Source organism: Rissa tridactyla, chromosome 8 (assembly GCF_028500815.1).
Source record: "Rissa tridactyla isolate bRisTri1 chromosome 8, bRisTri1.patW.cur.20221130, whole genome shotgun sequence".
Taxonomy (NCBI): domain Eukaryota; kingdom Metazoa; phylum Chordata; class Aves; order Charadriiformes; family Laridae; genus Rissa; species Rissa tridactyla.
The window spans coordinates 37,077,602-37,104,686 of NC_071473.1; the positions used below are offsets into that span (position 1 = coordinate 37,077,602).

Consider the following 27,085-nt stretch of genomic DNA (forward strand, 5'->3'; position numbering starts at 1 on the left):
AAGACACCGTGCATCTGTTAAGTCTAAGATACGTAATTTAATGAGCTATTAAAAAAAATAATTGGAGAAGCATATCTACAGATGGAATATATATAATTTTTCACTCTGCATAGAACACGGCTTGTAGACAATTTTTGTCTGCAACATGCCAAATGCTTTCTCCTACTTGTTCTAAATTCAGACTTACAAATATAGACACTGATGTTGAATCCTAGCCCTGTTGAAGGCAGTGACAGAATTAATGCTGGTTTCAACCAGTTCGAAGTTTTTCTTTTCTTAAAAAAATCAAAGAAAAATCTTAAGCAGCAGAAAGGAATGTTATAAAGAATTGCCCATTAGTGCACTTTCATGTGTTTAAAAGTTTAAATAAGACACAAACCCATTACCTGAATGTTTTTTTTACTACTAAAGGTAACATTTTCAAGTAGCTGTAAAAAGCTGCCTACTTCCTCTTCCCAATAACACAAATGAAGTATCAGCAGCCCACATCAGCTGACAACGCTGAATCATGCTGTTCGTGATCCCTGCTCATCGTCTCAATTACTACAAACTTAAGGTCAGGAGTTTTATGAGGCTGCTGGGGAAAAAGGTGCTGGGCTGTTTAAGGCTCCTTCCTTCTCTTGGGCAAGAAGAGAAGAAGCAACACCAGAAGCTGATGATTCAGTTAAGACAGTAACCTCTGCAGGCTCCAGTAGGATTATATGAATCATTCCTACCAAGCCTGTGCCTTCCACTCATGCTCAGATTAGTCATACCACCAACCCTAGGATTAGCATATAGCGAATTTTTTGTGCATCAGACTTTGTGCTAATAACCCTTTTTGTAGGCAAGAAGCCTTCACAGCTTCTCACTATCAGACTAGCTGCAGCAGGATTTTCCCTGAAGTGCACCTCAGTAAACCACTGACCCAGTTAGATAAGTTAGAAAGTTTGGCAGGAGCAAAGCAACCAATGTTGTTTATATCACGGTAGTCATCAGATTCCTTAATCAAACGGTAATCAGAATGAATCGGCAGAAAACATCCCCTAAGGAAAATTGGAAAACCAGGGTTGGAAATCCTGGAGTTTGTGGAGTTGTGGAAATCCACGAGCTTTCACTTACCTCTAAAGAAAGGCTGATAGAAGCCCAGTGATGGGTTAGACACAGCATTCACCAAACGGTAGTAGCCATCTAGGATATAAGAAGGATCAAAGATGAAACCATGACGTGCCTTATTATAAGCAGGTATTTGGCCAAGCTATGCCATATTTCTTGTATAAGCCACAGAGCTATTTTTTTTCCACAAAAATTAAGTCTGTTTTTAGTTTATACATCACTAAGTGGTTTTATGTCAAACTTCTAAATTATACAATCCTTTTGCCTGTGGATTTTAGCCACGTCATCTTCAGATATTGGATACAGATGCAGTATCAGAGCTGGGGACTTAGCCATTCTGAGTGGCTTTTGCAGGATGAAATTGCTGCATGCCCTTCTGCACACCCGTCAGCACACCCTGGCTCAGCGTTTCTGGGCATCTCCACCTGCGCTACCGTAGCTGTCCTGTTTGCCAAGGAAGCAGTAGAATTCCTCTTTTATGGAGGAACGCTGTCTTTGTACACCAGGACCATGCTGTCTACACGTGTGACAAACCTGTTTGTCTAAGGCAAATACCTTCCACAAGTTTCCCAGCATTTTGCAGAAGAACACTTAGAATCTTCTATATATCTCATATGAATAAGAAAAGTTGAGAAGACCAACAATAATTTTTTGTCTTCCTTATATTTTGATTTTCTCATTTTCTGCTCTAAATTGCTGTTCCAACAGGTGCCAAGCCAAACTGTCCCCAGGGCAGATTGTTTTACCACAAGCTTTGACAATGTGCGTCGCCCTCCATGATGTGCCATCTGCCTGCTAATCTTTTGTCAGTTCAACTAATCCTGTTTCTCTGAGAGACAAAAGAGGACAACTTTGCACATCACTGACTCTGCCTCCAGCCTGACCAACTCATAGTTGACAGTAAAAAATTTAACATATTCCATTTATTAGTGGTAGAGGAACTGTTTAAAGCTTTTAACTGTCTTATCCTTCATTCACATGTAGATACAATCTACTAGTGTAGACACAAGTATAGAAATGACACATTAGTGCAGCTGTTTTCACAAACGATCAAGGTAACTTAATGGCGTGACAGAATTTAGTACACGTTTTAAATGTTAGGTAGCTAACATTACCTAGCCTGTTTAAGCAGCTTTTTTTTTTTATTTTTTTGCAGGCCTGTATGTCCATCAGTGGTATTCCTGCTTGCTTGAGTGCGGTGACAGCTTTGGGCAAACACAGTCGTTGTAGGCTTGCTACTCACTTATGTTTAGAGGCCATCTCCCTTTCCTCTGAACTCAGCCTTCTGTCTGGAGGTAGAAACTGATTATCCTCTTTAACTGGCTTATAGGTTGCAAATAAAGGGTTTATCAGATTAGCGTAAGCACCACTGACATTGTGACTTTAAGTCATCATGACAATAGGGAGTCGTGGAAGCTAGAATTAGTTTTTGAAGGGGCAAGAGTAACACTTCATACTGTTAGCAATGCACATGCTGTTATATAGACAGGATGAAATGGAGAGAATAAATTCTCGCCCTTTCCTCTGTCACCTCCTATTTCCAAAGCAAGAGATCTTGAGCTTGCATTAACCCAGTCAGAAAGTATGTCCAGATGACGGCAAGGTAGGGAGTCCAGAATGTGAACCGTAGCATTTTATTGCAGGACAAATAGCTATTAATGACATATAAACTACAGATGACGGCAGGCCTAAATTACTTTTGATGTGGACATGAAACAAGATATCCCAACAGCATCGCTTTATGTCACAACCCATCTTTCACCCCAAATCCCCTTCCTAGCTACATACTCAATCTGCCAAACAGCATACAGTTGACCACGTGTCTGGGCAAGGCTCACGAAGAGGACTTCCCTAGACATTTCAAGGGGCCATACCGCAATCTGAGCATTTGTCAATATACACTCTTTCTGCTATTGAATGAAATGTCACCATTCCAGCAATGGCAGAAATAGAAGATATAGAGCAGTATTTTATTGCAGAATAGCTATTTTGGCACCAGCACTAGCTCATCAGCCTGCTACCTGAAAGACCAGGCTACCATTTTTAGGCATGCTTTAGCTGTCATTTATGACTTTAGATGCAATTTGTTTCCTTTCTCTGAAAATCCTTGGTTTACTTAGTTGGGTGGTCCGTCCCTCACCACAACACTGGCAGTGTTACCTTCACTTCCAACAGCAATCCAGGAGCTCGACAGACCAGAGGTCTCCATAGGGAGAGAGAGTTTTGAGGGGGAGGTTCAACTAGATTCAGTGGTCTCCAAAGCGACATGTGGGAAGAAAATAGTTAATACAAACCAATTTTATTTTTTTTTTTAATTACGAAACAAAATAAACATAACTAAACAAACTTAAACACTATTTAAAATGGTTTTAGTTTCTGTTTTTTGGGGTTTTTATAAGGTACAAAATAGATTAGTACAATAGAACTTCATATAATTCATAAAAGAATAAATATACACGTCTTGGGGGTGCATGCTTAAATTTTTTTACTGATGGGATGCATGATGAAGAAGGTTTGGAAACCACTGAACTAGATTATTTCAAGGGGGTCCCTTCCACCCAACATTTCTATAATACACATTGTGTTTTGGTATTAATTCTATAAAACAGTATTTTATTAGTCCAGTACTTAGAGATGTAGGGTTTTTACACTCTGGTTTCTAATTCAGACAAGTAGCCCAACATTAATAAAATCTTCCATTAATCAGAAAGTCTTTCTAACTGGAGCCAGAAGTGGGATGTTTTAGAGAATTTCTTTCTGTGAGGAACCAGAACCCATTTGGCAAACATGCTTGCACTCTTATCCAAATATTATGTTAACATGAAATACATTAAACAGAAGATCAATGTGACTGGGCCTTAAAAGACATGAACGTATACAGGATTTGCTGTTGAAATTACAGAGTTCCAGTAAAGGGTTTTTTATCATCACAAGTAATGTTACACACCCTTTAGAAATTATCACTATTATAAAAGTCTCTTCACAGTCCAGATTCTGTGCATGTCATACTAAAGTGATTGTTTTAATAGGAATCACATAATTGACAAGACCTTGGGTTAAAGTAGTTTCTATAGGTGCATAATTAGTATACTATGACTCAATACAGTCAAATACAAGAATTTGGCCATGCTTGATATAACAGATTCTCAAGCGTTTCTGAAAAAAAAAAGAGATTTAAAAACATGAGAAAAAAAGTCAAGTTTATATATACACAACATAAAACTAATCAAAAGAGCAACTACGTTCCACTCTAACAGACTAGATTACATATATTGTAAACAAACAGCAAAAAGATTTTGTGGTGCTTCAAGTGTCAATGAACAAACTTTTAATAGTAAGCATTTTAGAGGAGCTTACGTGTCTTTAAAGTGGTCTTAACATTTAAGCTTGTAACTAGTACATTTTCAAAGTCGTACAGTTTGTAGTAGCATTGAAGTTAAGTGCTATATGAACTACAGCTTTCACTCAAGGTATTCTTCAAAAGATGCCATAATATCACTCTGCAGATTCATATCAATTGTACAAGCCATCTGCAAGAAAGCAAATCAGTGCATTTTCAGAGCAGTCGGACACTAGTTAATACTATGCAGGTCAAATATAATACAGATTTAAGAAAAAAAACAAAACCTACAAAGCTTCTTCCCAAAAAGTGTATGCTTCCTCTGTTATTACAAGTTTGAGTATGCATGTTGTTGAAGTCCTCTCTGAAAAAAGCTGAATGGGACGAAAGCCTCTGTAGACCTTATCCGAATCTAGCATGATCTCACACTGCAGTTCTTATATTCCATTGTACAATATTATGAATTTAAAAAAAAAGTTTAATCTAAAAAAATGGTAGCAATTAAAAAACATTTGTTACCTACACCAATAAAAACCGTAAGTCGGTTTTAAAGAGGCTCAGTTTTGATATTTCAGACCAGAACAGTATGACCAGCACTTTTGTTGACATGGAATATGTTGAAGAGGATAGACAGCTTGCAAGCCTTGAGGTCTGAAGTTATTAAAAGGGCAGGGACTCCCCTTAAAAATTTGATTTTACCATGCAGTTATTCTAAGCTTGTAGGAGTAATAGGACCAAGCAGATAGTTTTTCATATTCCGCCACTTGAAGACCTACTTTGAGTTTCCTATTTCATTTTCTGGAGTAACTCTTCAGGTAGCATAGTTCTGTTGTTTTCAGTCTTCAGGCCCTTTAACATAGGGACCTGAGCTAAAGTTTTTTATTCTCTGCTAAAGTTGAAACAAAATCAGCTGGCAAGGGTCAGCAACTTACTGCTTCTCTCCTCCTGCGTTCTTGTTCCATTTTCCTAGCCAAGTTACGGTCTTGAACAAGAGGATGTTGTTGAGCTTTGGGCAGTTGTTTGCTCTTTTGCTCTTTTGGGGACTCACAGTCAGTTGCTACTGTGGCATCCAACCCTGTGCCTTCACAACCCCTTTAAAGAAAGGAGAAGAGATTGGTATAGGATAAAAGTTGTTTCTTCTTTTTCTTCATAACAAGCCTTTGCACCTGAAGAGAATTCTGCAAATAACTTAAATCAACGCATAGTACTCAAACTGTGGTTGTTTTACATGTTGATTCATAGTAATTTCCCTTCACAAGGGGCACGGGCTCGCAATTGTTGGGCTGTAATAGGATAAGTTTTCCTGTGTTTCGTTTCCAATCTATATGCACAGGGGATTTATATACACACTATGCAAAGTTTACATGCACTTTCTTTGACATACACATACACTTAAATTTCTGTTACTTTCTTGGCCCGTGATGTTTTGCTTCTACCTTCTTTCTCTTCAACTAGTTATTCAAGTTAGATTTCACTAACTTTAGGCAAGCATCTGTAATGTCTTATTGCAGAGCTATGCATCCAGTTTCCTCCTCGTGGAAACCTGTAGCAGCTGAAGGTGCCCGGATTGTTCACTATATGTTCTGAACACAAAGTGTACTCTCAAATCTCTCAAATGCTGTGTTTATTAAAATCATACACTCCAAACAAGTGGCCTATTCTAATACAGACAGCAATGAGCAGGAGAATTTATGAACCGGACCAGACCTATGTTTCACAGGGTCAAACAGACAAGGGGAAAAAAAATAAAAATAAATAAATCAAGACTACTGAAGAGGGAAATACTACTGAAAGAAGAGTTTCAAAAAAGTAGCAAACAACAATCTAAGATATTACTGCAATGCAGTAATTAGCAGGCAGTCACATATCCCACTCAGCATAATAATAGACCTCAGACTGGGATACATATGTGGGCAGTCACTAAAACAGTGGCTGCAAACAACTAGGGAAAAATACTACAGCAGTAGCTTATTCAATATGTTTCTCTACAGCAATGCAAAGAATTCTGCTCTCTGAAGTGGTGCACACTGCAATTCCTTTAGCTACGTTAATACCAAATTTTTGAAGACTAGATTATCCTGCTTCCTCTTAGGATAGCAATAAAATAGAGATTTTCCTGGCTACAGATGCAGGAAAGTAAGATACTGAGGACAGGTGCGAATTCTGGTCATGACCAGAAGAATTGAGTGCTCCAGAGGACCAAAAAAAAAAAAAAAAAAAAAAAAAAAAAAAAAGGGGTGTCCCTGAGAAGTGTATTTGCTGAAATGATACTGATTTGCAATTGAAATTATACTGATTTGCAAGAGAAAGAGCCACTTCATCCATGTTGGATGTGCAGTTGTGCTTAGAGTGGTACAGTTTCTCCCCCCTCATCTGACACATGGCAATTACCTAATCCAAACCACTTGATCCTGAATAACTAAGCCACCCAGGACCATACAAGCAAAAAATAGAATAATATTTAAACATACGCAGTTACAAACCTCTCTTTTTCCTGAGGAAGGTTTTGCGGTTCCCTCTCAGCTTGCACCAGAGGCCTTTTTAACTCCTGCGCTTGCCCACTCCTCTTTAATGCTGCCTCCCTGAACTGTTTGAAGCTCTCAGCAGATGTTTTTATCGGAGCTGGAAGCATCATCGTTTTACATAAGCTTACCCAGGAATCTATATTCTTAAATCCTGTATCCTGAAGTTATTTGAAAAAGGAAAACATGAAAGAGGCAAACTACAACTACTAATCATCCATTTTCTGCTTAGTTCTTACATTAGCACAATGTTGTTTTGACTGGAACTATTTGGGAATATCTACAACAAAATATCCTTCCTTTGGCAGAATATTAGTACAAATACAGAAGAGCAGACTGCAATATGTTTTCTTATCAACTTTAAGAGTCTTTAGCAATATGCTAAAAATTGTTAACATTTGTAGCTCTTCTTACCTTTACATCCAGCTCTCCATTTTTTTAATTCCAGAAAACATGAATTCACAAGACTGAGCTTATGCAAGGCCCATCGACAATATTTTAATATAGAGAACATCCATCTCATTTCTGTGCATATCCCTTACATAGCAATGGTTTGGTATTAGGCTTGAGGGGTTTGTTTGTTTTAAATACCTGTGTTTTTTCCTCCCCCTGCCTAGTGGCATTTTCTTCACACCCTAAGACAGCATAAACCTAGCATTCTTAAGAAGTACTGCTTCTAGTAGAAGGTCGTATGTTTATGAAAGAGATCAGAGCCCATAGATTACATTTGTTTTTTTGTAGTACTAGAAACAGGATAAATCTGTACAGGCTATAACAATACCCAAGACCTATCAGACACTAAATATTTGAATTATAAAAGACCAGATTTTCAGAGAAGATTCCAGGACAGGGCATTATTAATCCTAGTGAGTATACGCAAGCTTTTCTCCTCAAATAGGACTTGAGCAACACTTACCTTTCTTGGAAGAATTTTGGATTTTGGCTCTAGCTTGTTTTCACCATTAGATTTATCATTAGGTATACAATGACCTGATGGAAGAAAAAAACCAAGATTTTTCGCTCATGTTGATTTTATGGACTATGCTTCCTCAAATTTAAGTGATAAAAATTTAGTCATTCTAGAAATTGAGTTAAGAGTTTGCACTTGTCTCCAGTTTGGGGCAGGGAAAGGAACAGTTAAACTCAACTCCAGATGAAAAATTAACTTCTGGTTAATTCTAGGAGAGGTCCCAGCAGAATGCCCAAAAATTTTGTTCAGAAAGCCAGCAATGCCAGCCTTCACAGAACCTCTCATTGAGAGACACTGCTTTTTAATCTGAAAGGAAGCTTGTGGTTACCAGTTTCTTCAGTTAAACTTCCTAACAAGCCACCATTGAATTCAGCAATACATCAAGCCTGCAGCCGTGCCATCAGAGGTGTCACAAGTCTAAAATCAAGATCTCTTGTTTCAGAGATGCAAGTAACCTCACAGAAATGCCTGAGACAGCGGAATCCTCTACAAAATTCAATGAGTTGCTCTAAACATCCAACTCTAAAATGAGTTTCCCTGGTTTGATCTAAGTAGATGCATCTAGGACTGAGCACTCTCTACACTTTCTATCAATAGATTACACCCCTACAAGAGTTCCAGAGTAGCAAAGTTTTTGACATTTAAAAAACCAAAAGCCAAAATCCTGCATTTTGCCCCCTTCCTTCCAGTTTTTTACAGGAATTAATCGTGGAAAGGTTAAGATAACACTGAGCACAAGTGGGGCATGTATCATTGCAGGAACAGTCAAACACCACTGTATTATGGAAGGGGGCATGTAACTACACCCACATAACAGTGTTAAAAGCTCTACTGTGCAACATAATGCTGAAGTTCAAGTATACTCAGAGTCTCATAACTGGACAGTTCCAATGTTAAACACAGGAGCTCCTTTACAACTGCCAACACAACTCTCCTTTGAAAAAGGGGAGAAGATAGAAACAGTATAAATTAAATGACAACTTTCTTTTTCTAATTAAGAGGAATAAAGACTAAGCAGTAAACAATTAAGTATGGAAGGGAACAAGCTTTCCCAGTAGTTTTGGCTATGCTTTTTTTTTTCATGTGAATATTAAAACAATGAACTTGATTTGTTCCTGCTTGTTTTCCTAGTCCTTTAACATATTAAGGTAACACCAAACATCTTGATAGTTACAGTCATGCAGTACACAGGACGGGAATTCAAGTTTTAGGCAGCCTCAAAACTTTGTAAGTGAAGATCATTAGTTGAATCCATGGAACCCATGTACCAGCTCCAGCTGCTGGAGTCTAAAGAAAGGGGGTCAGTATGTGTATGGATAGGTGTGTTAAGACCATGAAAATACTAAATAGAACATCTTGGAGAATTAAATCTCAATTTTTAGAGTTGCTTTAATACAACTCAACTACCCAGCATTATTCTTTGGCAACAATTAAAGAGCTAATCAGTGAGACAGCTGTGCCTTTTAATTTCATCGAGTTTTCAGAAGCTTGTTCCTACCCCTGTTCAAGCCCATACAGGTAGTCTAGAGAGAAGAGAGTAAAGGAGAAACCAAAACAAGCATGTCTGGCAACACTAGGCTCTCAGCAGGGATGTTCAGTGTTCAGCTCAAAATTCTTTACTTTGAAATATGTATCTCTATATGAAACGCGGCTTTCAGAGAACCTGTGTTCTTGTAATAATTGCAAATTTGTTCCATGGTGAGAGCCTGTTTAACATTCCTTTACTGTCAGATCCTTGTTACCAAGAGCTGGAGATGGTAACTCAATACACACAAAATGCCCTGGGAAAACAGCTCCATGAAGCTTCAGCAGAAGACCGCTTTAAGGCCAGTGAAGTCCAACAGACAGAAGCATCAGTTCTCTGAGACTTTCTGTAAGACCGGGTTACCTTTCTAAATTTGTAAGTTCTTAAATCAAAGAGTAATTTGCTTTATATATTTTAACACAGAACAAGAACCAAGCACTCATTTAACTTAACTTTTTTTTTTTTAAAAAACAGCAAATCAAAAAGAAAAAGAACAAACAAGGGAAAGCTGTGCCCCCTACATTATTCTGCAAACTGGTTAATGTACAAGTGTTCAGTATTTTATTTCTTTAAACCAGATCCATGTACATTTTTAACTTTGCACCCCGATATCAGTTACAGTTTTCATTATGACAATACATACTTTGTTCTTGACTTATGGATATTGAATCATCAGTTCTCTCACTGGCCTTGTTTTGAAGTTTATTTGATTTGTCTAGATGTATTGCTTTCTCAGCTTGTTTGCTCCAGTCAGCACTGTCAACCTGGGAAGTTGAGTCAGATACCTAGAAAAGAAGTTAGACTTCAAAATATGTTCCGAAATGCTAAACACATGGATTCTTATTATACAGTAGCAGGATTAAAGATTTAGAAGCTTAGAGCAGTAAACTGTTGCAGCTCTAGCTTCTGTAAACACCAGGGAAGAATTAGATTTCATTCATATTATGGTAGTCAAAGCAAGTTCTTACATTGACACTTCAGATTTAGAACATGAACTGCTCAGAGATCCCAAGTGATGGAGTAGGTAAAACAGAAGAAACAAATACAAGTTCTTTAACCCTTAACATGGTACAGCATGACAGAAGTTGGCTTTTACTGTTGTAAAGCCAGTTGCTCTACTCTAGTTTATGGATGAGGGTGAAGGGCAGCTGTATTACTTCAGTTCAGTGTTAGTTTTTCCTCTGTGCGAGACTGTGTAGTAACCCCCTGGAACAGGGGCAGGTGTTACACAAACCTGAATCTCATAAGATATACTACTTGCTGCCTTTGGATAGTGGACACAAATGGGAAGGGGCAAATTGCTCTTCTTCCTTTCTTGCAGGACACATTCTTGTGCTTATAGACTCAAGAGGTAGTTTCTATCCATTTCAGAAAATGAAAGCTATTAAAACCTGGCTAAAGCAGCTATGTTTGAAACCATGTTGAGAAAGATAGTTAAACATCTTTAAGACGGAAGAGATCATGCTGCTGCAGTAACATCAATAACTTCCTTTGTAACTCAGAGGCCCTTCTAACCAGGATCCTCTTCAAGAGCATATTAAGACAGAAATCAACAGTACCTAAATATTTCACAACCTCATCTATGACCCTGAAAGCCCCAGTTTCCATGGCTTTAGGAACAGGAAGAAAAAGTAACACACTTTTCCAGGATAGCCTCTAGCCGTCAGAGTACTACTGAGCTTGAGATTGATATTTCTAAAAAACAGGAACATATAAGCTGCCCATCTCTTATGAAACTGTAGGTTTACAGGGTGGGCTTTTAACATGTAAGTGTGTAAGGGTTACTTAAATTTAAGCCATTGCACTGAAAAGAAATAAAACAAGCTTTATAAACATTTATAAACATTTATAAACTTGATATATTGTTCAGCCAAGTTCTTTCCTTTTGTGTTGCAGTCAACAGGCAATGAATTAACACCCTATTAAAGGATAAGAATCACTTTGTTTATGACAAAAGTTACCTAAAACCCCACTAAGTGGCTGCCTTTGCATCAAATTCTAGCTTGGAATATTATATTAGATATAATTTAAAGGAGTAGGAACATGCTTTAAAGAAGTTATTTGAAATGAATACATTGGAGAGAAGCACGTATTCACTGCTGAAAGAGCATGTGTGCACTGGGTGACAGAAGATGGATTTGTCCTTGGAATAGTCTGAGGAGTCTGATAGTCTGGCACATCATGCGGAACGGATACAGCTGAGATTAATCCTGAGAAAGAAGTAGTGTATGATACCCCCTAACATGCAAAGTGCAGTACTACATCTCAAAATTAGGTCACTGTTTAGATCTGTGGATTAACTGGATATGAAGATATGTATCCTAGCTGCACAGTTTGAGACAGTTATTTTTAATTAGGTTTTAATTGATTTCTCAGTTAATCAGCTGCCAGCTCAAGCTGCCTTTTACCAAAAACTCAGAAACCTCTGAAGTTTTGAAGTGAAGAATAGCTCCTTGGATCAAGTTTCTAAGCAACTTAATATTTGGTATGTCTAGACACATCAACATATCACAACAGCAACCAATTCAGAGGGCCTATGGCACCAAGCCGTAAATTCAGCTAATAGGAATTTCAGACATGAACTTGAGTGGTGGTGATGGGTTTAATCATCTAATTCCTACCTTAAGGTGTTCAGCCCTTCCTGTAATGCTAGGTTCATTAAGGTATCATTTTCCATCTCATTGGAGGGAGGCCTGTTTTAATGCTCTTCTGGCCCACCACAAGTGCCCCAGTAATCTGAAACCCTAACCAGTCCTCAGTGCCACCACACTTTTAATTACATCACACTATTTATAATCCATAGCCTGCAAGAACTTTTTCTATTACCTACTTGATAACCTCCAAAATCCCAAGATAATCTTATTGTGCAGTACAAACATTAGTTCTGCCATCCCTTCTTTCCTCAGCATAGCCATGCTTCTTGCCATAAAGATGTTACCTGAGGGAGACTGGGAATTTTGTTCTGATGGTTTAAGTGATCTATTCTGTAAAGGCTGAAGCCTCTGCAGTACATTGGGAGGGGGCTGCTGCAGTTCAGATAATCCATGATTTTGCAAGTTACTAGTAAGAGATGAGGGCTGTGCTTGCAGAACAGCATTGCTGGATGTCCTCTGTAAACACAGCGGTATTCTCTAGAAAGGTATTGCAGTAGTTAATACAGACAAATCTTAATTTTTATAGCTATTTGATCCCCTTTCCCCACTACTGCCCCATTCCACTGTTCATAGGATTCAGTAGTTCTTGTATTGTGATACTAATCTAGAATTTTCTAAGAGTTTAGACTACAAAAGCCCATGAGGTGAAGTGCACCGCCCTGGTCTGATGGGTACAGAGAACAAAATGTAATGTGAGGATTTGAAGTATGATGTTTGTTGTTACTCAAAGTCACTTAGGGGCTGTTATAAGTGACCAAACTGAAGATTAATTCCTATATCCTGGTTTCTCAAGATTATTGCTGTCATTTTGTCACTGCAGAGACTGCACTTTTTAAGCAAAAAAAAAAGTCATTGCATAATTCCTCCCCTCAGTCTTTGCTTATGAAGATGCAGAAGGAGCAGCTGAATAATAAATTTGCAGCCTAGTTTCCTGTATCCAACTAAGCACTCTAAGTGAAAGCAAGTCTATTGTAAGAAGGAAGGCTTCGCTGAGATCTTTCTTTGAAATCTGAGGTCTCTATCTCTGGTAGCTTCAAGAGAAATTGTGAAAGGCAGCTAACCCTGACAAAAATTAACACCCACTGTATATGCAGGAATACAGCAATTCAATCTTAAAGGCATAAAAAATTATTTCTAGATAAAACTGCTGTTGCTTATAATAATACCATAGCAATAAGTAATATAAAGTATCCTGAAAATGACTAGTATATTGTACAATTTATTTATTTTCGGGTGTAGAAGTGAGGTTATTCACAGATAAAGCAAAAAATATTTAAAAATATTGAAGTGAGGTTTGCACTGTTTATTAGGTCAATTCTATACTCAAAGATCAAGTGGGAAAGGATTTTCTCTTTTGGGGGGTGGGTGGGGGTATGTGGAGCATTCTCACCCTCTCTTCTTTTCCCTTCTCTTTCACCCAATGTAGAATTGTCACGGTGATTGTAAGAGGTAAAAGTCCCAGGAGTTCTCCCAGTACATCAGTTTTTCTACAGATAGATAAGCTACTTTTAACAAACAGCCGATTTTACATCTCCATGTAAATCAGTCCTACAGAACAAGTAGCACTGAAGCCATATTCATTACTTCCTGATAAAGTTGTGTCATTTCCAGCACCAACATATGTAATGTTTTTGGCCTAAAAGTTGTGTTATATCCATTCCAGTCAGTTTACCTTAGGCTTTTCCATAGAAGTTGGACAGTTCTGCCTGGTTCCAGTCTTTTTTGAGCAGGTTTCTGTAGCTGTAAATATAGAGAGGTAGGCAGAAAGAGGGGGATGGAAAAAAAATTAAATCAGTCATTCGCATATGTTTCATTATTCACACATACAAGATGTGAGTTGCAGTTATACCTAGAGAGCCAAACCTCACAGTGAAAAGGAACATTCTTATCTTGAATGCTTTGGCTTCAGCTTGATGTGTTTAGAGAACTTCTCCCAGATATAAAAAGAGACCACCAAGATTCCTGCAGGATCAAGGTCTTTGCTGCCATCAATGACTTCTCTGTGTTTGCTTCCTCACATTGCAAAGGGTTGAGCATTCATCTCACCTTAGGCTGTTACCTCATACAGATATTTACTTTGTAGGCCTCCAGTCTGGCAGATCTACTCTGTCCTAGAAAACTGTCCCTTGAACAGATTGAGAGCTTAAGCACCAGAGTAGGCTTTGGCTCTACAGTCAGTGCTGTTGGCACTTTTGTCCCTCAGCTTAGGGACTAATCCTTACCCACAAGGGAAGGCACCCTTCATGCTGCATACCAGAAGATTAAAATAAAGTAAATCACACTTTCAAAAAGGAATCAAATCCACAAGAGTAAGCTATAGCCCAATAGTCAAGTTACAGACTTCTTGCTAGCTAGTTTTGGGCCCTAAAGTTTTTCACCAATAGGTTGAGTGGATGTTGTAAGTTTGTCTTTTTTTTTTTTTTAAACCTACAAACTCAGTCTGAAGACACTTGTTTAATAGCACTGAAATTGAGCCTTCAACGTGGGGCAAACCTATGAGGGTAACTGAAGTCCTTGGTAAGCATGTGGAACAGGAGATGCTAACTGAGAAGGGAGATGTTTTGCCTACACAAATGCAAAAGGAAGCTTTCTGACCTGATTCAGAGTCACTACTATCTGAGGAGCTAGAACCACTGCTAGTGCTGCTGCCAGAGTCTGAGGAGCTGCTGCTGTTGGTGCTGTCGCTTAGTCTGCTTGGTCCAATACTGCACTCAGCATCATTTTCAACTGCAGGAGAAAAAGAAAGGACTTAGAACAACCTGTAGTGGAGCAGACTTCATATACAAGACTAGGATCAACCTTCCTAGGTCTATTCTCCCATATAAAAGTTAATCTTCTGCCATTTCCTTGTCCACTGTCCGTTTAGCAGTAGATTTAGACCTTTATAGAGGAGCTAGTTGAATGAATGAATTAGCCAAGGAGGAGCTGTAATCACACAACTTAGAATCCTAAAGTAGGTTAAAACTGTGCTGTCTTAAGATACAATTCAAGCAATTTTCCCCCATAAGTTTTCCTGCTGTCAGAGCCTGTTTCCGTGCATATTGCTGCTGCCAGACTTGCATGCTGAGGCCTTTATCTATAGCCAACTCTCCTCTTTCCCAAGCCATATATACTCCAGAATTGTCATCTTTTGCCACCTCCCCACCATCTGACTATTTTGCATCTGCAAGGTTGATTTAATTCATTTTATAGTGATTTTGCAGTCGAAAAGCTTTTTCAAAGCATGTTGCTCTGATGGAAGACTTGAAAATGAGAAACTCTATGGATACCTGTTTCCCTGGACACAAGTCTTTGTTAAGTACCAGCTTGAGCTCTCCCTTTTAAACAAGCTAGTTGCTAGTTGTAAAGATTTCTCTGTCCTGCCTCCTCCCTCTCCCACAACACATCCTTCACAATTGATTTCAGCTGCTGCTTTAAGCTTTTCTTTCTAGAATCTTTTCAAGCCATCATGCCTACCAGACAGGAAGGCTGTTGCCTGAACTAATACTGGATGCAAGCCTGTGTCTTGCAGGGATGCTTCTATCATTTCAGTGAAATGGTGTTACGTAGGAGCTTAATAGATATCCAATAGAGGACGATAATAGCACTCACTAGTTTAATGAGGAACAGCTTGTCCTGTAATAGCAACATCAGCTGCATTGATCTGTTCTCAGTCCCTGATGAGAACCAGCAGTAAGTGTAGACATGCTCAAGTATGTACTGACCTTCTGGCTTCGATATTGAAATGCATTATTGCCTGAAAAACTGAATTGATTCTCCTAAGGCACTTGCTTAGGACTAAGGCAAAACAGCACTCCTATCACTGAGGCAGAAGTTGTACTAGTATATAACACCATTAGCAAGGCTGCAACCTAGCAAGTATGACTAGAGTTTGTTATTCTTGAATCTAAGCCACAGAAAGTGAATTGCAAACAAATACATAGACTGTGGGACACTCCTCCCCCCATATGTTTTCCTATGCAAAAGAGAAGGTGTTCAGTGTCCCTTAAGCTCTGAAGCTGTTATCATCTTTACCTGTAATAAGGATTAGGTGCAAAAATAAGGAAGATGTTTTAGACAGGACAAGTAACTGACCGAGTTTGCTGCTGTGACTCCAGCTCATTCAACATAGGAAGAATCTTAAGACCAGCAATGGGAAGCTTAAGACCTCAGCTGTTCTGAGGAGAAAGTCCCCAGCTGCGTAACAGTACATAAAATGGGGTTCTCCCCTTGGGCTTAAGCTATTTGTTGCAAATGAATGAAAGTAAGAGTCACATTACACTTGAGATTCTCCTTCTTTGGGTTTAGTTGACCATTGACATCCAGTAGTCTCTTCTCTAGCTCTTGTTTCCTCTCAGAATTAAGTTGTTCTTTTGACTGTGCTGTTTTTTTACCTGCATGTGAAACAGAAGTTAACATTGCAGCAAAACAGAAAACAAATCTAGTTGCTTTTTGTGTATGGTGTGGTTTTTTTTTTTAAAGCATCATTTATGCTACATACCTTGCTGCTTTCTTGGTTTCTTCCTCAAACAGATTGCCACATATTTCTCTAGTTCTCTAAGTGTTGAAGCCTTTAAAGTTTCAAAGTCTATTTCTATCTCATCAGGGTCGGAGTTCCTCAGTGAAGGTTCTCTCGACTGTATTATGTGGACTACTTTCCCAAGCTTATCTCCAGGAAGTTTATTTATGTTCAAACTCAACTGTCTTTTTTCATCATAATTCATAGGCTTGGCACCATCTTCATCTTCTGACTTATGTGCCAACAAGACCTGCTGCATGGTTTTCTTTGACTGACTGCAAGAAAAAAAAAGTAGTGTACTGCAGTAACAGCAGTTTAAAATAATTTGACACCCACACAAGTCCCCCACGCTTACATGTTTAAAGACAGCTTTTTCTTAGATTTCTTCTTGTGTTTTAGATTTTTCTTCTTTTGAATCAGGCTTTTTATTTTGGCTTTTTCTTTGTTCTTACTTTTCTCCCTTTTAGCCTTCCCTTTTTTCTTCTTCAGTCTAGGTAAATACGCTCTGGTCAAAGTCCGCAACCGCTGGTGAACAGCTTTAAGCTATCAAAAGCAAAAAATAAAGTGTGGATAATCTTATGATGAACAATAAACTGGCCCTAAATATAACAGAGGATTTGTTGCATCTGAGCTGATATTAATAGGATGTTTGCGTTCCAAATGAGGTTTATTTTCCAAGCATCTTACTATAGCATGGAGTAGTCACAGACTATGTATATAGAAGATGCAAGGCTATTTATTTTATGCAGACATTTCTAACAGCATGTATCTTCTAGCATCCTGTGAAGAATAAAAAAGAAAAAAGCATCAATGTAGGAGTATCCAGCAGCTTCTCTTTAATTTCAAGCATTTGGGAAGCACGTAAGTGCCTTATTAAGGTTGGACCTTTACAATGTTACTCAGTTAGGCTAGTGGGACTGGGCTTGTCCATCTTCAATCCATAAACCCCAGACATTTTGCAATATGAAATGGCTAGTTAGGTCTTTCTCTGAAGCTGTTAGTATGTCCCAGCACAAGTTTGTTGAAACCTCATAGGAATTAAAAGGAAGATGGACAGATGAGGAGAATTAGAGTTCAGACACACTGAAATAGGTCACTATTGCAAAGGCAGTCTTGTAGACTTCTGGTTGTCCTCATGCCTATGTTCATAAGTTGATGATGTATATGCTACTCTGACAAATGCTGAAAGCTAAACTGTCCCTCATTTGACTAGCAGAACAAATGCTAGTTTTCCCCATAGTTCATAGATACAGCAGCAGAAGGTTAAAGCATTATGTTCAAGCAAGAGCAAGATCCACTCTTAGCCAGTGAAGCAAAACCATGCTTCACATTAGCATGAGATTCCTTCTTTTTTACTTCATACTGAGCTTTCTGAAGTAGAATGTAATGACTTGCTTTTGCATGGCTCAGAAGAAACCGAGTGGAAGAAGAGAGCTCTTCAACCATATGAAGGAAATGCCATTGTTAGAAGAGTATAAACACTAAACTATTTGTGGAGTATCTGGATGCTCTCATTATACCACTGCAACACAGTTTTATTTTTTAGAAGTTTGAGAGTCCTCTGAAGAAACAGGAATAAAGGAATATCTTCCAAACAGGAATAAAGTTCTGCATTAAGAAAAAACAAATGTCTATAAAATCTTTTAAGTACTGATTCTTGCTGCTAAGCCTTAGAATGGACAATTGCAAGTGGCACTATCAAATATTTTAAGTCATGCAGATTGAGTACTAATGCTTACTTGCTCCTGAAGCTTTGCAAGGTGCACTGTTCTTTCCTCTTCAGAGTCTTCAGATGATTTTTCTTCTGAAGAGTTATCATTAGTGCTGTCACTGGAATAAGCTTCTGTCATTTCTCTTGTAGGCTGTGGCAGAGGAACACTTGAAGCAGGTTCATCAGGAATCTTGGCAAAGTGCATCTCAAAAACATCCTAAAGAGTTACAGCAGAGAGGTCAGCATGTTTTCCAGATTTCTAAAGGCATTACGAAGTTGATGCTTGTTTTCTAGAACTACACGGCAACACAGAATTTGGTAGCATTAGTGGATGCCACATCATGGCATGAGATGATCCCAAAGGAACCTTATACTCTTTTTCAGGTCTGACTTGCATGATAACTCACCTGTAGTTTTCTTGCCATAGCAACTATTTCATGGTCTGGAGAATTATGTTTGTAGTAGCTCATGAACATTAATCTAACATCCGTAGCAAATTCTTGTATATCTTTATATTCAAAGTTATCCATTTTCTTCTAGATGAAAAGAAAATTGATGCATGTTTAGGGCTTAAAAGTAGAGAGCATCACCACGAACTGGCAGAGAGGAGGAACAAGAGTTTTGACAGCCAGTATCAGGTTCACCTTGTATCAAGGATAACGATTATTTTAAGAACCATCATGGAAAGACCCACTTCTTATTTCAACATTGTCCCTTTAACAAAGTAAGAGAATTTCCTCTTTTAAACAGATTTGCTAACTCTAATTGCTGTAAGGACTTCGTAGTACTAGTTTCAGCAGTAGGTCAAGACAACAAAATTTGGGTGATTTTATTTGGTCATGTACTAAGCACTTGGTTTTGATTCTAAGCACGTTGTTTATACAAAGCCTATTTCATAATTTATTGAGTCAAAGTAATGGGCTAGAAATTGGGAAAGAATCTTTGTATTGTGCAAGCCAGTCTTCAAGATAATTCAGTAGACTGTTGAAATTCAAGCCTCCTCACAAAGGTGGATCTTAACTTGGGTAAATACCTCAAGCCCAGAGAGATGTGCTCAGTGTTCATAAAACATTGGCCACATATCACCATCTAGAAGGGTTTGTTTTCACAGAAAATGTGAAAGGTGTCACATAACTATCCAGTGTTGAGGTTCCAAGGCACTTCACCAAGGATAATGGGATTCAGAGAGATGCAGAAGCTGACATTACAGAATTGCATTTTGTTTTATAGAGCATTAGCAACAGCATTGTGTATACACACTGAAAGATACTTAACGTGCAGCCTGCTTGGAAGTACTGCATGGATATGGTAATGCTCTCACTACTTACATTAGCTTGTTCAACAGATAAATAGATTAGCCGCTATACATACATCAGTGAGACTCAGAAGACTTTTTCAGTGAGCTGTGGCTTAGTTTGTTGAGAGAGATAAGTGTATATGGTTTTTATGTCCATTATTTCTTTCAAATGAGAGGCAGCTTTCATGACACCTTTTCAGCTAAGACTATTAACATCCAGTCATTACACAAGTTATTCAAGCAAGCATACAAATAGTCCTGTTCCCTCTGAAACATACTTACTTTAATGGTTCCCAAGTCTGTAGGACATTTGGTGGTCCCTTGGTTCTCACCAAGTGGGAAAGATGCAACATCTACAGGTTTCAAGAAAGGCCATGCATATGCTGCATGTTTCTTTGAAAACATTTCTTTAAGTATTTCATTACAGTGTTTTAGTTGTTCTGACAACTGAATCTTTTTAAGAGTTTCAGGTGACTGTTGAGAATCTGGCAAGTAGCTCTTCAGAAGCTTGTTTGGTATGATACGTTCATTTTCACCTCTGCATGCTTTAACAGCTTTTCTTTCATTAAATGTTGCAGAAGATTCACTGCTTGCTGTGAATATTGAAGCAGTAGGAGTTGTAGTGTCAGCCTTCCTTTTCACACCTTTTTTTGCCTAGGAAAAGAAAATTTTACAGTGTAAAATACAGGTATCCAAAACAGTAAGAGAATGGTCAGCTTTCAGACTACACAAAAAAATATCTAAGAAGTGCCAGAACTTTTACAGCTATTTAAGTCAGAGCAGAATGTGGCACTTCCACAAGTTTAGCTGAAAACCTACAAGGCATTACAAGATCAGCACGCCAAGCTCAATCTTAGATGTAAAAGAATGAACAGGGTGTACTCCAGGTCAGGTTGTGGTCAGTTTTTAGCCATTTGAGAAGACTGCAAGAAGCTGTTAGGTTATGAAGTTACCACAAGATGATTGCCATGGAAGGGGAAAAAGTTACTGCAGTTCATTGTAAGCCTAGTTGAGGGCTTTATGTACAAGGTTTATCTCTATTTTTCTTTAACCTGGGTGGTATTTAGTTTGGAAACAATACAATGTGTGCTTTGTAATCAGTGTTCAGACTCTTCAGTAAAGTGTAAATATACACTGTAGGAGAGCCTGGCACATATGCCTGTTCCTCATTGGAAGAGCAAAACCAAAACTAAGTCAATACAAGAGTGTTTATCTGATAAAAACATCAGATGTTCACATACAGTTCAGATTGCAGTTAACAAGAATTTACTTTTGTGAGCTACAAAATCCTTCCAGGCTAGATACACAACATTTAAGCAAACATGGTATTTTGGGGGGAATCAAATTCTTGATTTACATTGAAAACATGAGAAGTTATTAAATAGAACTTAGAAAGAGTTTTATTTTAATACTAAAACCGTTATCTACACCTCAAGGAAAGAACAGTTTCTACATCAAGGTAAAGCCTGCAGGAGTATAGTAGTATGCTTCAAGAATAACCATGTTAAAGTTCACTTTGTTTCTTTGAGAAAAACATTTTAATACCACATGTCTAAGAAAAGATGTACCAGGCAGTCATCCCAATTTCTGCTTAGTTTCTAGAATTAGTACTGGCCCAGTTATTTAGCAGAGACCTGGAAGGTTTAATAGAGATCTCTTACTGTCTTCTATCACAGTGGAAGTTTTGAAAGAGATATTGCAATACGCATGGCTCCTATGGTTTTGCCGTTAGTGCCTGAAGCGCCAATTTCAACACCTTTCTTTCTGAAAGTTATTTGAGGAAACTTACTTTTGTTATAGGGACTGCAGTTGGCATTAAAGCAGTCAGCTGAGCTGCAGACAAAGGAGCTAGTGTAACCTGATGTAGCTGTTGAGTCATCACTGGAGGCTGCTCACTGCTTTCAGCTTGTTTCTGCTTTGTGCTTTGTTCATTTGAAGTACCAGGGTTGGGCTGCTGTGTTTCTGGTTATTTTAAAACAAAGTTTTAAAGTTAAGACTTAAATTTTGCAGTTGATTTCTTTCGTGATAAAATTGAACAGTTGTCAGCAGAACCACTCTTGCACACCCAAACGACACAAATAAATATAAAAAAAGAGCATTGTTACATAGAGCAACATTGGTATCCTCCTCTATTCAGCATCATTAGTACCTCAGCCAGAATATCATACCAAGTTATGCGTATTTGGCTTCAAGAAGCCTGTGGATTAACCTCAGAGGGAAGATTAAAGGGACATCGCACTAAAACCTGTACATCGTAAGAACTTTCTTGCCAAGAAGAGAATGAAGTGTTTTCTATATATACATAGAGATGAAGCAGCAAAGGGTTCATCAAACCGCATCATGAATGTTCAATTTTCCTAAGCATAGTTAAGACCTGCATATTATTGCTTAGTGATATTACAGACATGCATCACTGATTTGAGGACAGTTTAGACCAATGTTTTTCTGTATTCAATTTGGCTGGTTAGATTAGTAATGTTTTTTCCAGCTCTGTTCACACCTGTGAGTTTACATAACACAGTGTGAGTAACACCATGACATTCTCTGAAATGGAAGTCAGTTGCCTTTTTTTTTTTTTAAAAGGAAAATAAGCTGTGTGTATAGATCTGTTTCTGAAGCCAAAGTCTGCAAAAGACAGGACAGAAATATTTCCTTGACCATAGCAGTATGCTCCTACTATCCAATTTAAAAACAAGTGCCTAGAACATTTCAAAGTTTGTACAAGCTGCACATTTGTGCGTGCAAAGGGAACGAGGGGACTTAAATAGCATTAATACCAGCAAGACTGTGTTACGAAAGCACCTCAACAAATTGTTGCAATCATTTGGGAACCAAAAAGCTGACTCAGCTTCCAACACATTTCTCAACAGAAGTTTTTTCTGGGAGTCACTTCTACCTCTTCAACCAACATATTCTGCCAAGGCAATGAGTTGCTCAAGATTTTACTCAACTAAGCTAGTAAGAGCAGGAAGCCAGATGAGCATCCTCCTCTTCCTCCTAAAAATTCTCGTGAAAGGACCAAGAAATACACTTCTTTTCCTTATCCAACTACTAGATCACTGAAAGGTAGTGTTGTTCCTCAAACATACCTTGAGGAGAAAGCTAGAGATCTATCAAACTGTAATACTATTTTGAAGAAACTTTTTTTTTTCCCCAGATACTACAAGCAACAAGGACCACTACACCACAAACAGCAGTAAGAGGAAACAAATGAAGCCATCAGGAGACCCTGAAGAGCTGTATAGTTGCACAGCTAAATAGGAGTATCTGTTAATGACCCAGTAAGAACTGAGCTAGCCAAGATCACTGCTCTGAGGCTGTCAGAAGGCAAATACTTAAAAGGAATCAGCATGAAGAAGTGATGCAGCTCTTCCAAGACATATCTAACACTTTCCCAACAACTGACAGCCTTACCTTCAGAACAATTTGGAAGACTACCTTGGAGGTCTCCAAATGAACCCACTGAGATGCACATGTGATTCCAGGTGCTACGTAATCTTACTTCTATCAATACAAATATTCATTCTTTGGCATTCTTGAGAGCTTAGATGTAGAAATGAGTACTTTGTACAAGTGAAACAGGTTATAAGAGCAATTAAAAAGATATAGGAAGTGAATGATAGTAATAAGTTGCTTCTAATCACCTGACCCCTTGCAATTAGGCTTCCCAATGTTGCTTCAAGCACTTACTGTGTAATTTCCTCATAAGTTTGAGATGTCTTGAAAGAGTAGTCCTTTTTGTGGGCAAGAGCACTACATTTCACCAGAAGTTTGCTTGTGAAGCTATGCTATTACACTACTGATGAAGTTGTTAATTCTGATTTTTACTCCCTCTTAAAAACACTTCATTAGTAGAAAACAGGAAGTTTAACTAGTAGCTATAAAAAAATATTATGGCTGCACTGAATCTGCTAAAGCCTTATAGCAACATTGTTACTTGCTGGTATGTTCTGGGAAGAGCGGAAAACACCCCAGTTGCTCCAGGGTTGAGTTGTGACAAGCTACAGAGAATTCCCTATTTCCAGCTTTTTGCTTGTTTAATACGTTAACAATTTGACATCTAATACAGGCCTTACCTTCTGGCTTCTTTCCTTTTCTCTTTCCTTTGTTGAGAGTCACTAGTCTTTCTTCTGGTGGCATTTGGGCTATTTTCTGCATAAACACTTTTTCTAGTTCTTGGGCCATAAATACAATGTCATCACCAGGCTGCAAAATACAGTCGGTAACATTCAGAGTGAAGACAAGGCTGCAGTACTGGAGGGCTACCTTTTAAAATAAACAGTCTACAGAATCCTGCTCCAACAGATTGAAACAAGCCACCAGTACCAGAGAGTTCTAAAAGTCCTTGCCATCCCTGCCCCCCCCCACTCACTTGTATTCAAGTTGCTTCATTATTGAAATACTCTATCTCCCACTGTCCCATTGCACAGTCCTACTTGCTTTACATCCACATACTTCCCACAGTAAAGGGAAAAGGGGGCAGATCTGCAACTCCCTTACTCATTTCTACATTCTGAAGAAAGCTGCTGAAGCTTAAAAACACTAAGACACAGCCAACAAACATCCAAGCGCAGGGAGTTATGTTAAACTTGTTGGAGGAGTGGAGCATGGCTCAGGGTGGCTTGCCCTAAACTTGTATAGCAGTTACACTGTGCTTGCTGTTCATGAGCTCTGCACCGAAAACCCAGAGATTTTGCAGGCAGAATCCTTCTGCAGAAAAGACTGCGTGCTCTGTTGTAACAGCAGGCTAGACTTCACTTACATGGCCTCAGTCAATCCTAGCAACAAAGCCCCCCCAACTTTCCAGAGAAAATAGTTTCAAGAAATCAGGAAGACATTGACTGATTTAGTGCAGGCTCTAATAACCATTTGCTTGTTTTAGACTTGTTTTTATTGTTCAATAGAATTGGTTACTGTTAAGAGGTTGGTTTTTGCATACCTTGTTATATATGTAGCAGTTCAAGAACATAGTTTTAAAGTCTTCAATGCATTCGGCAGCTTTTGTGTAGTAATTGTGTTCCAGACGCTTTTTAATGGTGCTCAAGTCCATAGGTTTCTTTATAATACTGTAATAATCCTGTGGTTTTGAAAGAGTTAGTCACAAACCAGATATCTTTAATATTAGGACATGAAGATTCTTACACATTTAGTTATGAAAGTTAAATTGCAAGAGAGCATTGCATTATGTTGAAAGGAATATTTTATTTAAAGGAAAACTTTCCCCTATAGTCATAGGTACCACAGAAGTAGGTGTTCAGAAACTCTTCACATCATATTTTCTCCTTGCTCTTTCATGTAACATCCACCATTTGAAGCCTCAAAGAGTATTTCAATAGGATCTAGAGCTATACTGGTAATAGTACTTATGAAAAGTATATGTACTTCTCATTTGTTATCCCAAAGCCATTCACCTGAAGTAGCAACTCCAGTTCACAGAACAGGGGGAGAAGCAGCCAGAGACAGACTTTGACAAAAACCGACTCAGTCACTGACAAAAAGAAGCCGCCAAGTTTTCACAGTTGCTGATCAAATACTTCATCCCCTGAGTTATATTGGCTCTCCTCTCAGGGTCAGTCTAGTGAAGATGTGGCAATATGACTGAAAGGCAGTTGGAATGGGAACTATTGTGACTATTTTAGTCACACGGCTAAAAGCTTGTGATTAGGAGCATGAGGCTGATTTCCTGCTCGTGCATTTAAGAAATCAGAACATGAATATCCCCATGAAGTTCACATATACATTGTAATTGTGTGAAGTTACTATTATTTCAAGAGTCTTCTAAAGCTGTCCTAACAGTCTGTTTTAGTGAAATAAAAAAAGCAAAATACATCATAGTGCAGACCATTGAATTTAACAAAACAAAACTAAGAAAACTTAAATAATGCAGCTAATGATTAAGTATTGTGCATTCTGCATTTTCTAACACCTGGAGGAGAGAGGCAAAGGAGGCAAATACCTTCATTGCCCTTGCCATGGAGCCAGAGATTTTCTTGTTATTGTGCAGCAGTTGAACTAACACTTACTTTTAGAAGTCAAGTGGCTGCCTCCGAAATCCAGAGAGGCAGAACTGGCCTGAGGCCAGCTGCAAATGTTGCTACAACTCTGATTGAATGATCCTTAATACTAACCTTAAGTGACAGTTCCTTCCAAGAAGGAAAAGGAGTAAGAAAAAGACACAGAAAGATTGTCACTTTGACTGTGCTTTTGGACAAACTGACCAAATGAGTTTGTCACAAGAAACAGCTGCAGATAAAGGCTTTTGTCTGCTCTAAACAGAACCAATGATTTTGTAGGAATAGTCTTGGAAATTTGAAAGAACTAAATAGAATTGCTTAAGCAGGGGGAGAAAAAAAAAAAAGAGGAAATAAACCCATCATTTTATTTAACACCTTTCTACTTTTCTACCAAGAGCAGTGTCTTCCAGGTCATTTGAAATACCATTGTGTGAGTAACCAATGTTCTCATTTGACCAAAAAAGCTGGGGTGATCCAGAACTGGAGCCTAAAGATACCTGAATTAAGACAATTTGTCACAAGGCACGTTCTTTCACTTTGTTACAATTAAATTGTAACATAAATAAAACCCACAAGGGAATACAGAACAAGTATTTAAGCATCAGATCTTTTATTTCCTAGAAGAATGTTCTACCACTGTGGCATGATGAGAACACCAGATCTCTTTTTTTTCCTTCCCTATTTTTGCAGGGACATTTAATTCCTCTAAAAACCTCAGAGCAAGATGCCAAAGTTGATTTGAAATTAAGGAGTACTACAAATGTAATTACTTCTATGCATCAAGCTGGATCCAGATTTGCCTATTTACTTTAGGGTCAATCAGATCGCTTTTCTGTCAAAGTATTTGACATCAAAAGAGGCTGGCTGCCTCCTATTAAAAATAAAAAACCTCAAAGGCAAAAGAAAATACTCATCGTATGCAGCGTTAAGAAATATGGCTAAACCAGCAGGGAGGTGGAAAGACGACAAAACAGAACACCAACATCCAGGAACTCCAAGAGGCCTATCTAAGCATTCTTATTATCCCTTAGAAATATTGATTTACTACAATCTCAGACCAGAAAGAAAACGAACAAAGATGCAGCATTTAGTATGAACCAGAGAGAAAACCAGTTTTCTTGCAGACTTGGTTTAAAGAAAGCAGTTCATTTGCAAAAGTAGTCTTCCATGATCTGTTGGATCAGAAAAACCTCTTTTAAACCAACCTTAATTCACAAGTCCTGCAATACTTTATGTATTAATACCCCAATTCCAAAGTGGTTCTTACAGGAAGATTCAGTGCTGCTGCATCTACAGGCTGATGAAACGGCCAGGAAAAGTTGTGCCTCCACATGGCTTTCATGACCACCCTCTGTAAGTACTGAAGTTGGTTTGTTTGACAACCACTATTTTTACTATTTATGTATTCTGGTGGAGGAGGGTTAATAATAATAGAATGGTGTTGGCTTGGAACAGACAT

At 38.3% G+C, this 27,085-nt stretch overlaps 1 protein-coding gene across 1 annotated transcript; it reads right to left on the reverse strand.

Moving 5' to 3' along the window:
• Nucleotides 1-4,556: 4,556 nt before the first annotated feature.
• Nucleotides 4,557-27,085, reverse strand: BRDT (bromodomain testis associated). Its single transcript, XM_054212310.1, has 19 exons — nucleotides 26,894-27,085; nucleotides 24,552-24,689; nucleotides 23,689-23,818; nucleotides 21,402-21,574; nucleotides 19,895-20,266; nucleotides 18,723-18,851; nucleotides 18,344-18,532; nucleotides 16,960-17,147; nucleotides 16,587-16,879; nucleotides 16,366-16,479; nucleotides 14,702-14,833; nucleotides 13,779-13,840; nucleotides 12,391-12,583; nucleotides 11,550-11,662; nucleotides 10,096-10,237; nucleotides 7,874-7,947; nucleotides 6,919-7,118; nucleotides 5,368-5,527; nucleotides 4,557-4,625 (listed from the first exon to the last, which is right to left on the reverse strand). The coding sequence occupies exons 1-19, from the start codon at nucleotides 27,083-27,085 to the stop codon at nucleotides 4,557-4,559; spliced, it is 3,063 nt and encodes a 1,020-aa protein (XP_054068285.1).

Bases quoted from the DNA above. Each gene is read 5' to 3' on its own strand.
- BRDT (XM_054212310.1), bottom strand. From the start codon at position 27,085: ATGTCTGTTCCAAGCCAACACCATTCTATTATTATTAACCCTCCTCCA. The intron at 21,575-23,688 runs GTAAGGCCTGTA...TAAAATAACCAG, and splicing joins AAAAGGAAAGAAGCCAGAAG to AAACACAGCAGCCCAACCCT. The intron at 18,533-18,722 runs GTGAGTTATCAT...GTAACTCTTTAG, and splicing joins CTATGGCAAGAAAACTACAG to GATGTTTTTGAGATGCACTT.